A 17,268-nucleotide genomic window follows, 5' to 3' on the forward strand; every position below is an offset into this window, starting at 1 on the left:
TCGTACCAATTCATAGTAAAGAATTAGGATACTGAAAGCGCATTTTAAGGACATAGGCGTAGTTTAAAGCACAATGACACAAGTGCCTTTGAATTTGTTTTGAGACATCGACGAAAACAAAACGATCTAGCGATCTGTGGAATCTCATGAATTGAGTATGCATTTGTTAACAAAGAGAAGTCCTAAACAATATGTGTATGAATGCGACCTACATCTATGTATACAATTTTACATAAGCACATGGTTTTTAAACAAGGGTAACAACTTTCAAATACTAAACTGCTGTAAGCCCTCGAAAATAAGTTCGTCGTGCAAGCCAGCCAGGCCGGTGTCAAAACAAAGCGCAACCGAGAAACGCACGGTACGTATAAACCTCTACCCGAGAAACGTCATCATGACGTTGGTAGACACACCGAAACCAAAAGAGATCGGAAGGGAAGAGCTGGTTTCCACGAATGGGCAATCGTTCGCTGCCTCCTATTGAAAGAAAAGTAAGACCGAAGGCTGCGTCCCTCTTCAGAGACCATCATAATCCCCTCAAGACCGTGTCTTTCGGGCGCAACCTTGTTCGCCACTAGCATTGAACGTAGTTCAACTCTACCAAACTCGTGGCGCTGTAGAACATTATGACATCATTTGTTTACAAACAGGTAGAGGTCTATTAATAAACACACTCTCACCTGTGGGTACGGCTGTAATATCAGCCACGACAATCATGTTACAAAAAAAAAAAAAAAAAAAAAAAAAAAAAAAAAAAAAAAAAACATGAGCTAATTACTTGATACTTTCGACAATGCCAAAGCCATGTAGGTTCCGCAATACGTGTTTGAGCGCGCCCGCAGATCACCAGAAGCACAACTGGAACCATGTGACCGCACGGCAGTGCTTGACTCGGATTGGATAAGTTGAATGGCTTAGCATGGCTTGAACTGACTCGATAGTCGACAGAGCCAGTTGGGTTAGCCGGACATATAAGCTAGTGCAAGCGAATACTTCTGTTTTCTTACTGTTGTTCTTCAAAATGGGGGAAGAAATCGGAATGGGCGCACAGTGGCGCAGAAAGTTCAACTTTTTGTAGCAGAATGTAGCAGGATTTCGCGTGGGCGCAAAATTGCGCAATCGGCACAGCAATCACAACCCTGAGCTATGACAAACTATGAACCACACAAAGGCTAATAACATAAGTGTGATTTTTTAATGCAAAACTTCATCCAATACAATCCGAGCTCATTTAGTACAATTTTCAAAAAACATAACTCTGGTATTACGGTCAAATTGAGAGTTTCCATGGTTTCATGGTAACGATTGTCATGAAAGCGCCTGCTTGCATATACGTAGAGACTATAGTCGTGTTTAACTTAAGCAGGTAAGGAAATGTAGTCAATCATCTACATATGCCGTTGGAGATCAGGAGACAATACCGCGCCAGGAAAAATACTGCACCGCCATCATGGGGGAGGGCTCACGTAGTGTCATGCGACCAGTCTTCACAGCCAATACGGAGACAGAGTGAGTGTGATGGATTAAATTTTCGGGCGGAGAAGAGAGAGTGATGCCCCTGTGCAATATTTTGGGAGCTGAGGGACGAGATTTCTTTTCCTTCTGAAGTTGAACACGACTATAGAATTCTTTTGGTGGATGATAATATGCGCAAAAATAGAGAAGCAACACCCCATTTTTTTTATTGAAAACAAAAGACCGAGGCACTTCCAAGGGCCTCCAAGAGCTCTGAAGAGAGAATGCAGAGAGTTTAATTGTGCGTGAACGACGGGATTAGACCCATGCATTTTGGAGCGTGCAACCCCAGAGGCCCTCGGAAAAAGTAACCGAGCCTACTCGCTCTCAACATAATCCCTCAAGCGTTTTCTGATTTGCTATGTGTAACGATGTGCCTGCGGCTCCACAAAGAATTTTGGTGAGGAAAGGCACATGCCTCGAAATGAATGTGCTCGACGAATTTTGTACAGGTGTTTGTAAAGCCTTCTAAAATGTAAGTCGGCAGATAGTTACCCCTCGCCACTAAAATACATGTCAATGAATTACCAGGGAAGTCACCTTAATGGACAATGGAGTTCCTATAGTAAGAACGATGATTAACTATCCAACTATGACACTGTGATTGAAAGCAATGCATGTGGTCATCGATCTTGAGGTTGCACAGCCTCATGTAGTACTGTAAAAGTGGTTAACTTCGCGGTCTTAATAATTCGCGAATTCGTGTGGAAGCGGAAATCGCAGGGTCAGAAGACCGGGAAGATCGGGAAATCATGACACTGCCAACAGTAAACAACAAGAATTAACCGGCCTCTACACGCCTGCTGGCTTATAGAGGCCTATTATAGAGGTTTACCGTTAACTCAAATCCCGTAACGACATACGTGCTGGTTTTGTGAAAGCAGGTATCCGCAATGCCAAGGGATACACTATGCGAATAAACTACTGATGTTCAAGTGGCGTTTCAATTATAGAAATGTTTGACAAGAATAAAGTGTGAGAATAAAGATTGTCAAGTGAGTCGATTTGTCTTTGTGGAGCTCATATCGTCGAGAATCCCAGTGCCCATATTTTTTCATCCTTGCTACCTATATTTCGAGGAACCTTAATTTCGCAAAAAAAGTTCGAACGCGAAATTTGCAAAAATTAAGTCCTCCAAAAAATTTCTGCTTTTACAGTATCAGCGGCTATTCAGTCGTCGGAAAACCTTTCATGGAATGTGACACGAAGATGCACTAAACTAGAGCTACATCAAATAACTGCATGCCTTCAACAAACATGCATGCTCAGTGGCATTCCACTTGCACCGTTCTACTGCGCTGACGTGATTCCAGCAGGCAATTTCACGGAAGTTCATATATGACAATACATTGATATAGAGATTGAATTTTGCGTTCCCATCAGTGTTGTTATAAACGGGCTCAACTATGCTTAAAATGCTATGCTGCCAATCTGATGACTTACCCAGAACCTGTTGAGGCCTCCGAGCAATCGCTGTTGCCGCCTTTTGTGCTTTCTTTATCGGAATGCCACCCACAATGAATTTTTCGTCTTCTTCAGCATCGTCTTCGCTTCCGGATTCTTCACCCTCTGAAATGCAGCACCCCCGTTAAAGCACCATAATGCTCGATGCAGAGGTCCACGTTGCACCTATGCGAGACTAATACCGTATGTACACGCATCATTTGTGCACTTTTTCTTTCCAAAAAGTCAGAAAAGTTGTGGGTGCGCAAATTGCATGGGAACATTATTAATAGACCCTGAAGTTTTCGGGTTTTATATTTTTCCAAATTCGGGGGGTAGAAATCGGGTCAATAAATAGCTGTAGAAAATCCTTGCAAATTCGGGCAGAAAAATTACCATCAGACTAAGTTCGGGGAGAAATCGGGCATTATTGTAGAATAAACGTTCACTGTACCGTTTATCCAGAGTGCCAGAAGTAAGGGGCAGTCTCATATTTTGTGAGAAACTAGTATGTCGATGCCTTGAGGTGCCTAGCCTAGGTGCAGTTTTGCAGGTAGAAATCGGGTTTAACCCTAGATAGGTGAACCTCAATTCGGGGAAAAATCGGGTTTAACCCTAAAACATCAGGTTCTAATTATTAACGATATTCCAAAGACACTGTACTCCCAAAATGAAATAGTAGTATAGCGGTGACATTTTCACTGCATTGCACACACAATCCTGGTCTAGCTCACCAGCCGGGTAACCGGCGGCGGTCGGTAAGGTCCGGAGAAAAAATACGGGGTCCACTACCGCTCATCCAACCGGTGAAATAAGGAGAGACACTCCGATACTCCTTGAAGTCGCTGCTAAGTACACTGATGATCAAAGGCAAGTCAACTCTGTCACGTTTGCTGTAAGTTCATAGCGTGCCTGTCCAGCGTTTCTTTCCTCGCCTGTTTTGTAGCTCAAGTTGACGGTATTCTCCATCGTGTCACTGGATTACCGTCCGAACGCATGTTGCGGATCGGCGCAGTCTTTAATTGGAAGTGGGTACATGCGGAGGGTATGGCAGAGACCACATTTTATACGGAAACCAATCGCAGCCAAGATCGCGAGAGGCACTGGGCCAGACACCTGCGTGCAAAACTACGGGTGCACTAATTATGCGCGTATATACGGTACAGTCGCAGACAGATTTTTGGTCCCGTGACAGTACAGTTGACCAGAAGCCATAGAATTGGTGAGAATTTTTAGTCAATGGCAAAAATGTACTTTTACACCCAGAGGATAGGTTCTTTTCACAAACTTTTTCACCCCAGGAACCCTTCAACAGCTTTTGAAAAATTCCAAGGAACTCCCTCACCATGTCATCGCTGTCAGTCCAGACAACTCTTCAGAAGGGGGTTGCAAATATTGGAGCCAAAATGTTGATTGCACTAACAGAATATACTACAGCCACTACACACATCGGTGTGGAGGGTGACACTGCATTTTAAGCAGTGAAGATTACCTCTGCTCTCATTAGATTCATATTGGAGATATCTGCTGCAGCAACCACTTGCACACTTAGTATTCATCGTAACACAAATATAAAGCTGCAGAAGCAATTAGAAAGCGTGCTGTGCTGGCGACACATACGCGTGTGCATCTACCGTCGAAGAGATGAGGCGACATGACTACAATCTCTCCCATGAACAGGTAAACAAATTGTGCGCAGAAGCACAAACAAGATGCCATCATAACTAGAGGTGTGCGCAGATGTGGTTATATCCGCATGACATCCTGATTTGCAGATAAAACAATGTTTTGAAATCAGCGCTGATAAAATGCAGATAAAACCACACACCTTTGCAGTGGACATGGTTATCGCATTTTATCTGTAAATTAGCATTCGTGCCTCTGCTGATGCCATAATTCAGAGCATGCAATGAATACAAAAGGGTGTCGAGGTGTGCCATCCCTTGCATTACTGTTCCTTCAACTGCTATTACTGGACCGCAGATGGCATAGTGTTCCTCAGAGAGCTTTTATGCTAAAAAGTAACAACGTTTGTAACAGAACAGTTTCATAACGCAGATTGTTTCCTACAAATGGAATTACTGCGGATGTGTGGATGGTACTCATTATCCGCGGATACAGATACACCTATTTCAACTAGTGCAGTTACCGTCACGGATCTTGCATGTGTGGATACCGTGAGGATGAAATATGTCAATCCTACCTGCACTCACCCCTAATCATAATGCCATGTGTAGTACCCGGCAGGGCTAATGTTGACCCGGCTCATGTATGCGTAGCAAGCCAGGTCATGTGAGTTTTGACGGTGTGACGGGGGTGCAGCTGATGGGCTGCCACGGAACCCGAGATAGTAGTCTACGGGACGCAGCTTGAGAAACTATGCCACGGAGTCTTCATTCCAAAGCAGGTTAAAAACTGTTTATGAGTAGGGCCTTGTGTTTTAGGGTTAGACCCCTAAATAGTTTAGGGCTGGTAAAACCTGTTTCTTCACCAGCATGGCTGCATGTAACATCATTTCCTCATATCATACCTGCCATCCTTTTGTCCACTTGCATCTCTTCCTCCTGTGTACGTAGGATGGCTGTCAGCAGTAGCTGGAACACGTCGCTCAAAATACCCAGCACGTCAACTTCTTTCACTGCTTGTTCCAAGAGGTCTGCATGAATGGCAAACAAAACTTGTTCAAGGCATAGATTGAGAAGTTACCCGTCAAAAAGAACTCATTACGAGTTAAGTTACCGTGTGGAAAATGTGACTAAGCTAATAACGAAGTTCTTCAGCCTGAAATGTAACTCGCAGTTACTGAGTTACTTAAAAAAAAAGAACGAGTTACTTCCAAGTTACTTCCGACACGAAATAGCATTACGCAGGCGTAGCGCGCGTGATCAGTTAAGCTAGACCTTGAGTTACCTGTAGAGGAATGCAACACGCTTAGATCGTGTTTGTTTATATCCAACAATAGATCTCTCCCTGTTTGTAAACAAATCACGTCATAGTGTTCGACAACACCACAAATTTGGTAGAGTTGAACTATGCCCGAAGCTAGAGGTGAACAAGACCGCGCCCGAAAGTCACGGCAGGCCTCCACAGCTCCCCGCATTAGCGGCAGTAGAAAAATAAAATCACGTCACAGTCACGTGGTATTACATCGTCAGGCATCATGACGGATGCCCATTGGCCAAAGGAGGATGCGCGCTTCGGGATTGGTTGATAAAGTTTTGAAATATCTGACAGCTCACTTTTCGCGGGCAGTCTGGGCAGTCGGCCAGGCGCGCAGCTCGAAGCAAGGTCGCTGCGTCTCCGCGGCTTGCCGATGTCGGTTGACCACAACGACCAAAGAGGAAGTGTACGCGCGGGTTTGCTCGTGAGCTATTGTGACTCTGGCCATGTACTGATCTCCGATAAAGTGTCAACCTACGGACATTCGTGCCAGGTCGGAACTGGAATGCTTGGTGAGCTGACGCCTGAGGAACACTTTCGAGCGCTGTCGCATTTTCAAATACAGTGACTAAGAAGAGAGTGTTCGTACGACAAAAGTATTTCCCGTGACTGTGTGACCTACGGTGCATCGCCAGAATGAGAAGAAGATGCTCATCTGTGAAACGCACGCACTCGTGGACTTCGCTCACCTCCAGAAGTAGACTGTATGTGTGCTTTGCAAGTTCGAACTTCGTTTGGTTACTGTCTATTCAAGGAACGAAACGTCCTGTACGCACGGTGAATATATGAGTCAAACATTTGAGTTTATACGTTGCATCAATAAATATGTATTTCGCCTATCAAAAATGTCTTAGTTATTTTGGAGTAACGGGCGCCAGGTTTGAAAACCAGTAGAAGTCAATGGCAGCCAGGGCCGGCCGAAAGCCGAGCCAAACTGAGAGGGTGCTGATTGGTTGGCTGCTAGGCATCACGACGCATTTTCATTGGTCGTATGTCCAGTGTTGCCTGAATTATCTCAAACTATGGGCTCTATGGGGAGCTGTGGGCGCCTGGCCACGGTCTCGAGGGGATTACGATGGTCCCTGAAAGGGACGCGACCTTTGGTCCTATTTTTTTTTTTCAATAGGAGGCAGCGAACAAGTGCCTGTTTGTGGAACCCAGCCCTCTCCTTCCGATTTGTTTTGGTTTCAATCTGTCTACCAATGTCATGATGATGTTTCTCTGGTAGAGGTCTATTCGAATGGTTTGCATCTTACTCCCTGTGTGCGCACAATGGTTCAGCTTCATTTCAATTGTAGCGGTTCTTACTTCCTGAATCAAATACTGTCATTGATTGAATATCACGTTTTATGGCCAAAAATGCCAAGAAGGAACCGGAGAGAAAGCAAGAAAATATGTGCACGTGAGTGAAAAGCGAGTTAAAAGTAACTTGGAACTTAACTTAAGTTACCTTGGGAAAGTTACCTGAAAAAGGAACGAGTTCCTCTGAAAGTTACCACGGCGCAAAAGTACCGAGTTAAGTTGCAAGTTACCAAAAGAAGGAACTTAGTTACAGTAACGAGTTTCCTCGAACTCTGGTCCAAGGTACACACAAGTTACCACATGCTGCGACTATAATACACGGAACTTTCCATGTGAGTTCGTATGTATATGTATACAGGGTGGCAGTGCTAGTAATTATGCACAGAATTACTATAAAACACAGAAATAATGTTTTAATTACAATAAATGTTAATATATTCTAGGCCTAGTGGGCCACCTTACTGCTGCATTAAGAACCTCTTGGGGCACCATCCTCAATAGCTTGGACAAATGAAATCTAGCAGTTAGGGATAGAAGTCTAGCACAAAGACGCTTGTTCCTTTTATGGTGTGTTCACCCGAGGGACGCATCCCCAGGATAAGTCCGCGTATGGTGTAAATGTCAGAGCCTACCTCATCAAAACGTGCGTCTTCTCCGGTCCGCGGAGGACCGGAATCCCACCGCGGACCATTCGTTTCCGACCCACAAACAATCCCCGTCTTGGCGGGGGACTTGAGGACAGAGCAGCGTCTTTTGACTGTTTTCTTTTTTTCTTTCGACAAGCTGTTTTACAGCTCTGACCGCTGAAGCAGCGGGGATTCGAAGAACCGCGTAATAAAAAAGAGAAATCGTGTACGGGTCTCCACGAAACAAGGAAAAAAAAAATGAGGAAAACGAGGATTTTGCTACGAGCAAGTGGGTCTCCAAAAACACTACCCACTATAGCACGATGTGGAAATGTGATCTTACTACACATACAACAGATAAATTATGCATGATGTAAAACCCCGAGACTAGGGAACACGAAGGGACAGACACAAACACGAAGTATCAATGAAACTTCACCAGCACGCTTGCTTCCTAGCCATTTTTTCAGATAAATTATGATTATGACTATTATGATTATAACAGGTTTTGCATATGCATATGTCGCTTTGTACTGTAAATAGCTTTTACTACGTGTCCAGACTCGAGAGCTGACAGTTGTCTGTTTCATTCGGTCAAAACACAGTGCATTTTGAGTTTTCTTTTCAACGAAGGGGACATTTTATGATTCCGCGGCACGGCAACGCAGTTCCTACGCAAAGGCGTAGACCGCAAAATATCTGTTGTCATCGATGACAGTTTTTATTTCGCTAGTGCAGTGGTTCCCTGCACTGTGGAATGCTGGAGATGCAATGTACACCAACGAACAAAATTTCATTTTTTCTGTTCAATCCCAGTGCAGAAATGTGAGAAAACTCATTCACGCAGCCTGGTAAGTGTTGTTGGAGACGGACTTTTCCGCTCCCATCCCTCGTCCCGTGTGAATGCATGGCGGGGACGGGGACTCCTCCGTCCACGTGAAGTCACCGCCTGCCGCGGACTTATCCGGGGATGCGTCCCTCGTGTGAACCCACCCTGCTCTGATTGAGCCAACATAGTGAGGAAATGGCCTCAGAAAAAATGCAGAATGAAGGTGATTTTTGTCGGACCACCAGAAACATGTTTTTCAAAACCAAACCGTTTTTCTTTACTCCTAAATGCGAGGGAGAAAAGACCCCAGCACTTCTTCTCCCTCACGTTTAAGGGCAAGGGAGAAACAGAGTTTCTGACAGAGCAATAAGATTGACCTCCAACTTGCTATCGTTTCAGGGTCTGTTTCCTGGTGCAGTACTGGCTCGATTCTTTTTCAGAAGGTAGCAATGGCGTCGGTGCAGAAAAAGGAATTAGACGTTTTAATTGTACCGAACCCCATGGACACTATGTACGTATAGTCATGTACACCCTGTGTGCCAACTACTATAATGTGCAGTTAGTATCCTGCCACAAAATAACCAGAAAAGCTGCACATTAATTAAATCTCATCACTGCTACAGTTTATCTTGAACATAAATAAAAATAAATAAACTAGAGAAATGCGAACCAAATGTGACGCCAGATGCAAAATAGTCCTTGAGGTCGAGCTGTTCAGGAAATAGGTTGAGGAACTCCAGCACCATGACCAGGTCCCCGAACTGCTCTTGAGGGATACTACACTTGAGGGGCACCAGTGGTGGGAGCTCCTTCAGGTCATCACATTCCAAGTCTTCCCTTGGACTGTTCCATTCACTCATGAACTGTGCATAAAGCTTCTTTTCTTCAAGCTTCTGTTGAACTTTCTACAAGAAACAAACAAACACCGTCAAACAAATGCCTTCTTATACAAATGGCAGCACGTGCAGTTTAGACCCTGCTTTGTAAATAGCCTGTTCTATTTTTTAGACAGACGTAGTTTCAGCATCCCACTGGGCGCAACGCAGGAGTGGATGGACTGCTCGCGACACGGTTGTTTGAAATCGCCTGTCAGTATAGTTCCGCAGCCCATAATTCCTTGAGTGCCCTCGCAAACATTGTTTCAATATTGTATTTAAAGCTAGACCATATGCTGCACATGTTTCTTACTCGAAATAAATGATCTTGCAAAACCTCGAGGTTTGAGATCGGATAAACCATGGGGTGCAGATTTCAGACAATCGTGTTGCAAGCAGTACGTTTCACGCAACACAAACAATGACAGCAGAGGCTCACAATAACGTCAAGAAGTTTTTACGAAAACATCAGCAGTGTTAACGTTAAAGGGGCACTAAACAGCTTGGCTAACATTCTCCAATTATTATGCTCCATGAAAGAACGTGGCTAACGATATCCAAATATGAAATTAGTTGACTTCTAGCAAGCGTCTTTATCACGAAACAATGGCATTCAAAGAGCATAATCCACATGAGCTCATCCTCCCTCCTCGGAACGGGGTCACGTCACAACGTTCCAACGTATAGCAACACTGCATTCCAGGCACTGGAGGTGGGGGAGATTTTGCTCTCCTAACCAATTATGGGCCCCACTGAAACTCACGAAGGAACCGGTTGCTGGAACATCCTGGTAACCTTGAGGAGCAATACAGCACTGAAAACAGTGCACACATGAAATGGAACACTGTGGGCTTTTGGTACCATTTGATCCGGCTATATTACGATTGACAAGTGGAAAGATGTTTAGAAATTGACCTCACTTCCCGATATTACAACAAAATCGGTGTATAACCGAGACACATTTTAAATGGCTGATGGTCCTCAAAATGATGTGTGGCTATTGTCGCCAGCGCATCACAGAGCTGGGCACGAGTGCGAAAGAGTGTAGTGAATATTTGGTCGGTTTGGAGCCGTTATCTGCTTTTTTAAGACAACAATTTTTGGAAAACGTTCAGCGTATCACAATGCATTAAAAAGAAGTGCATATTGTATACCTGTTTATTGCCCCTTTAAGAACATGTACTGGCAAATGGTCCTAATTAGAGATTGGACGAATCGAAAATTTTTCGAATCCAAATCTGAATCCAACAAGGTTCTATGAATCCATGAATCTTACAAATCTCGAATCTTTCGAACCCCTTCTTTAAAAAAACTTTAAAAAGCCAAGAAAAAAAAAAAGAACACTTCCAATGAAAAGTGTTTTGAAGCAGCATATGATACGTACCTTTGTTTAACGAAAAACAAATTAAATAATGCTTCAGCTTCAGGAGAAAATATACCCATATAGTTCTTCTTAAACGTAATTTATTTAACGTCTTGTTCGTCGACTGCAAGAAATGCATATATTCACAAAAGAAAAAATGCACAAATAAATAAACATGGTTGGTGGATTCGAAAGATTCGATTTGCTGATTTGGGCATGTGGATTCCGTTGGCACATCCCTAGTCCTAATCAACAGTGGCATGGTGGAGTACTGATTTTAGAGCTACTCAGACAACCTGTGTTTCATGTGCTTGAGCTTGAATTACTTGGTCTCATGCTTTAAAGACCATGTCAGCTGCTGCTTTTCAATCAATCGAGTGAATAAATCTATCAAGAAAGGTGTCACAGCAAGGACAGTAGTGTTTCCAGTACGAAGAAATTCATTACGATGTGCAGCAAGCAAGATTATATACAGCCACTGTTCATGAAACCTTAGCCAAGACAAACGTTTTATTTCTAACTATAACTTCAGACTGATCCATTATCACGATAAATTCTGTGGCGATTAGAAGCAATACTTGCAATATTGGGTGTCCCCTTACCGGATTGTATGATCACATAATGGACATAAAGGCATAATTACAATTTTTCTCTCTTCTTTTTCGGCCATCTTCTTGTTGAAGAGATCGGCCATTTCTTTGTCACGTTTCTTGGCTAGTTCTTCCGCTGCTTTAGCCGCCGCCGCTGCAGCTGCTGCCTGCTTTTCTGCTGTGTCCTTCTTTGGAGTTCCAGCTGCACACACACAGAAAGAAAGTTTCAACTGGTATTATGCAACATCCACACTGGACGTTTGAGGTGCGCTTTCTTCACCTTCTTTCTTTTTAGGCGTCTCTTTTGATGGTGATGCCTTGGATTTCTTTCCTTTTTCTGCAGACGCTCCTTTGCCTTTCGGAGAGACAGAAAAGCTTGGAGGTGGCCCAGCAAAGATGTCTGTAAAGTGTGTCTGCTTCAAAGAGTATTTCTTCTGAGTGGATTCCTGAGCAGAAAAGCAGACAAGGCAATCAATAAATGTGAAACTCCTTTTTCAAAAACGTTAACCACAGGAACATGCAGTTTGAATCCAAAAAAAGAAAGGCGAGGAAATGTTTACGGAAGAAGAGAAACTCACCTTCACAACCAGGACGTCGTCTGCAAGCTCAATGCCTTGCCTGAAGAATATTCGGTTTTTGTCTCGTGTGTAGGAATTCTTTTTTCGGCTGTAGAAGAAATATAATCGCCAATGTGAATGTCACAAGAGACAAGTGAAAGGTCCCACAAATACTTTAAAATTTCTGCTACAGGACGTGTTTTGAGCACCTTGTTTTGGCATTGAAATATGGCAGTAATTGAAAAATTCAGACAGCTGCACACATAGGTTGGCAAAAGATATAAACTGATGTTCCGAGGCTGGAACAACATAGAGGGGACAGATACAAACAACCTTTTCAGTGACTTTCATCTTTCATAGGTTGGCAACTTCACTCATGGTGGCCACCACGGACATCATTCACCTTAGCATTGAGAATGATGTGACATTGAGTTCTAGCACACGATGTGATGTGATGTTGAAGTTGCCATGAGATGTCCTGAAGTTGAAGTAACCGTGACAAGTTCCAAAAGTTTTGGTTGCTGCTGTTTATCTGCGTAGATTTCGCTTGAGCGTTGACCTAAACATGAATATGGGACCCCACAGCATAATGAGGGGATCAATGTATCAGGCCTCATGTCCGCTATTAGACTGAGCCTAGAGGGAGAAGATGGCACAAGTCCTCGTCCCTGTAAGTTTGACCTTGCTTGTGATGGGAGGGGAGAGGGCCCTGTAAGTTGTATGTGATATTTGGAGTCGAGAACCAGGAAGCCCACATCAATGGCGAGGAGATGGTGGCGCTGTACTCAGATCAGGTGAGAGGAGGGTTGACCTTGGCATGCTCACCGTTTTATATGGTTTCCAAAGCAGGTGTGTACTTCAGACACACAGCGCAGCAGCGCACTAGGACACTTATACGAGTGTTCTTTAACATGCATTTTTTTTTCTTTTCTTTTTGCGGTGGACTTGTGGAGAACCGTACCTTATGTCTGCGCAAGTGTGTGAGTCGATGAGTAAATGTGAGATAATTTTGTATAGCATGAATGTAGCTCTATGTCTAAGCAAGCAAGGGAAACCGTGTGTTGGGTTAGATTAGAGCGGTGGCACTCTCCCCAAGCATAGTATGCAGTGGAAGACAATGAGCCACAGTAGAGGAAATGATAAGTCTGTGAATGTGGGCAAAATGATAAGGAAGATGAGCTCACCACATTCTTGGTAACACTCTATTTTCAGTCATCAATGCACGAAAACACGCAATTGGAGAAAAAATTTTGCTTAGATATCGTGTCATGGATTGGATTTGAACGCCCCTTTTGTGATCAAGTGGGAGTGATTTGCTCCAGCCTTCCTGTCGACCACACACATGTACTTTTTAGTGTGAGGTTGTGCACATGCGATTTTGCTCCTCCTTAGTGATTGTACTTAAAAACTGTTCGCTGGATGCTGGTTCAGTAGTGCGTTTACGTACTCACCCTGCCATGCACACATGTAGGCTTTCGTTATTCTCTTGTGCAAGCACTGAACATATGCAATCCAGGCCCATACACCGACAACAAGCAATAAATCAGCAAGGCGGGGTATCCGTATAACCCTTGCAACGGGCATTTACTAATACAGTGTCTCGTCCAGCGAACCAAGAAATAGGAGACAAGTGTACTACGTCCCGTGGGCAAATCCCCGCTGTTAATGACTAGGGCCTGACTTTTTCGGGTTTTATTTTTGGCCAAATTCGGGGGGTAAATATCGGGCGATATTTTTCATTGGAAAATTCGGGTGTATTCGGGTTAAATCCTGTTACGGCATATTCTGTCGTCAGGAATTCGGGCGATTTTTTATTGTTTAATAAAAATTTGTCTTAACGTGGAACTAATGTTTAGCAATGTTATCAAACTTTATTTTAATGCACGCTTACGAGTGTGCCACGCGACCCGGATGTTTTCGGGTAGATTCGGGTTAAACCCGAATTTTACAGATTTCGTTCGGGGGGTAAATATCGGGCGGATACGGGTTTAACCCTAAAAAGTCAGGCCCTATTAATGACCAACACCGAGAAACATTAGAAGGACGAGGTGAGGTCACGAGCGGCGCCAACACTGACACTCCTACCCACCATCCACTTGCACATGCCTTTATATTTGCTGTATCTGTCTTCCACGGGGTCCTTGCCACCGCCGCATACCAACGCAAACATAACGCTCACCCCTCCTCCGCACACGAAGAATAAAGAAAAGAAAAGATGCACAAACAAAGCCAAGCAGGCATACCATTTGTCACCTGCAAACCCACCGTATCTAGATTCAGGATCTGCGACTTTCAGCATATGTCGGTTATTCATTCTTGATAGCCACGACGGACATGATGCACCATCACATCACGAAGAATGATACGGTATTGGGTGACCAACTGCGGCGTTACGTTAATAATTATCGGAAAATAAACTGCAGACGCGTCCTACGTGAAAAACGCTGTTTGAAGAAAGGTGGTATCATAAAGCCGCCCGAACGCGACGTCTGTTATGCAGAGCTCCCAGCACTCAACACAAATTAACACTGCGCAACATTCCGAACACTAGCAACACACCACTTCCCACCCACTGCTAACATTCGTACATTCACAGTCTCTGATTTTAGTGCAGCACTGCTGACGTCCCCATCACATACACACAGCTCTGGGTTACACGCCATTCCGACACCACAACACAGGAGGTGCTTATGAATGCTCAACCTCTCCACCAACCACTGTAAACAAAAACGAGCGAACAACAATCAAGACAGCAAACACGGCCGACGAGGTATAAATAACCTTTGTCACCCGCAAACCCCGTCTCATGGCACGATTCAGCTCAAGTTTAAAACCTGGCTCCGGAATCCAGCTGAAGACCACAAAATTTCGGACTCAATCTCATAGAGGCGAAGTTGGCCCATGAGACACACCCCCACCGAGCTACATGCCGCCATCGAAGGCAGGCAGACAGCTCCAGCGGCACTCCCCTGAATCTCGTAACCCGTCACTGGCGTTCAATTTCAAAGTCCATCGTTCGAAATGATAGGTTTTACGTGATATGCAGTGATGTTGAATGATGGGTTACGATGTAAGACTTTGATGGTGGTGCGATGTTATGGGCTGATGGCAAAGACCAGACACGATGTAGTGTTTAACGAATTTTTTTTAAAATGCCGACCTCCGGCAGCAAGTCTAATCCACACCTTTTGATTACCAGTCCAGTGCACTAACTCATTATCATATCATTACTGCGTGTATTATTATTATTATTACTGTAATCAGTTAGTACACCCCACCTGTAATGAAGCCAATTCCTGCCACTGCCTTTTTTTTTCGGCGACTGCCATATTTCGATCTTTCAGTGTTTTCAGGCATGTTCAGGCCTGTATACTGCAACTGCCGTAAACTGCTACAACTATTGCTTCAAGAAAATAGGATCGAAGGTGCAACAAGTGCTGACTTACCAAACATCTGAACCAGACGCAACATGCGTTTTGCCATTGCTGTCCTGTACTTCATACTTGACCTTGTCTGCTGCCAGGGGTTGTAGTGGCTTCTTGTGTGGCGATGTGGCCTTTGACGGAGACTTTGACCGTTGTGCTGCCGAGACTCCGGTGACTGTACATGTTTTCCTGGTGAAGACAAGTGAAACATGAACGATGCCCATGTCGATGAAATTTACAAAAATGGCACACGTGCCTGAACCACGACCTACTAGATTATAACGACCATGTCATAATCGGCAACCCCTATGAGGAGCACGTCTGCATGGTCCGCCACTCATCAGCCCGCGAAATCTACATCATGATTAGGCAATGAATTTTGAATGCGCAGAAACGTACGTACGACTACCGTAGCAGACGACAGAAACAGCTCCCATGAAAACGCATAGAGTGATGATGATAATCAACTTTAGAAAGAAGCATCTCTCGTGGGACATCCGCTGCTTGTACAAAAATACTAAGGTAAGCTGACATACAAAGTATTGCAGAAATTGACGAAGCAATACCAGGGCCGATGAGTAGCGCCACCGCTAGCTTTCAAATGCTGCGCTGGGAAGGGGTGTCTATGACATGGTCGTTATAATCTAGTAGGTCGTGGCCTGAACACAGCCAGTGGTAGTTGAAGTTTGTCCCAACAGAGCATTAACAATGAGTCTTCCTCACATATACATAAAACAGCTTTTATGTTTTTGGCAATCTTTCCCATGTTAGAGAGTGAGTACATACAAAACTGCCACCATGTCAGCTGCGGCAATTTCTTTATAAAATTGGGGCTCTTCCACGGACAGCTGGGAAGTGACACACTTTGGGGTCAACATTCTCTCAACCTTAAAACTATGAATGTTACTACCGCAATGCCTTACAAGCACTCTATTTTTCTACCTTTATTTTCCTCCCACCCGCAGATCACATATTCAGCGTAAGTAAGGCATTGTAGCCTAGGTATGGTTCCATGCATATCAATCAGTGGTACCTTACAGTGCTGTTTCCAGCACAGTAACCACCACTGTCGTTATCGTCTCTGTATGACTTTCAGTTCACAATAACTAGTCCGACCGGCAGGCCGCCGAAGGTTGCTTCTGCTGTGGTAGATATGTTGTTCATTCCCAGCTAATGCCTTTTGTTTTGCGCATCCCGATACGTCCATTTCGAGTTCCAGAAGGGCGGATTTTTAGCTTTAACCGAATTACTGTTTGTCATTGTGGACATGGGTTGCTTCGTTGACATCTGCCTCATGTAGCTGATTCTGTTCATGAATCGAAGTCAAAAACGCCAGGTGCATTCCAGGTTCGTTCTATGAAACAACGTTCACTGTTCCGAGATTCAGGTTCGTTAAACAGGAGAATGTTTTCTCCCACGAGGTCTCGTTCACAAAGAGAGGGAATTCGTCCAATAATGACCCCCCCCCCCTTTTTTTTTTCTTGCTTGCTATTCTGAATAAGCCACTGGCATTCGTAAATTGAGGTTCACAACTCTAGGACTGACTGTATTGATACAAAAGGGCTTGTCACACCAACGGCCTTGAAAGGTGGGATCTGAGTTGTCTCGCGACGTAAAACACCCAATTATTACTTATTAATTGAAAGGGGGTAATCTAGGAGCCATGAAAAGATAGATGGACACACACACCAATGGCTTCCACACTAAAACCAAATACGATTCTCAAATTTGAGGCAAATATGACACAGTCGGCGGTCTTCTGTCGTTTGCTTCAATAACAAGAGACTTGAGGGGTATTTTAGT

At 44.1% G+C, this 17,268-nt stretch overlaps 1 protein-coding gene across 2 annotated transcripts in view; it reads right to left on the minus strand.

Moving 5' to 3' along the window:
* Positions 1–17,268, minus strand: part of LOC135396737 (bromodomain adjacent to zinc finger domain protein 1A-like) — a 37,343-nt gene that overhangs the window by 14,402 nt on the left and 5,673 nt on the right. For both annotated transcript variants that reach the window (XM_064627877.1, XM_064627878.1), the window contains 7 exons: positions 15,487–15,654; positions 12,062–12,149; positions 11,764–11,929; positions 11,537–11,685; positions 9,326–9,560; positions 5,489–5,614; positions 2,959–3,084 (listed from right to left, as the gene is read on the minus strand). In XM_064627877.1, coding sequence (XP_064483947.1) covers positions 2,959–3,084; positions 5,489–5,614; positions 9,326–9,560; positions 11,537–11,685; positions 11,764–11,929; positions 12,062–12,149; positions 15,487–15,654 — 1,058 coding nt within the window. The remainder of the gene's footprint in view (positions 1–2,958; positions 3,085–5,488; positions 5,615–9,325; positions 9,561–11,536; positions 11,686–11,763; positions 11,930–12,061; positions 12,150–15,486; positions 15,655–17,268) is intronic.

The sequence above is a fragment of the Ornithodoros turicata genome, chromosome 6, assembly GCF_037126465.1.
Source record: "Ornithodoros turicata isolate Travis chromosome 6, ASM3712646v1, whole genome shotgun sequence".
Lineage (NCBI taxonomy): Eukaryota > Metazoa > Arthropoda > Arachnida > Ixodida > Argasidae > Ornithodoros > Ornithodoros turicata.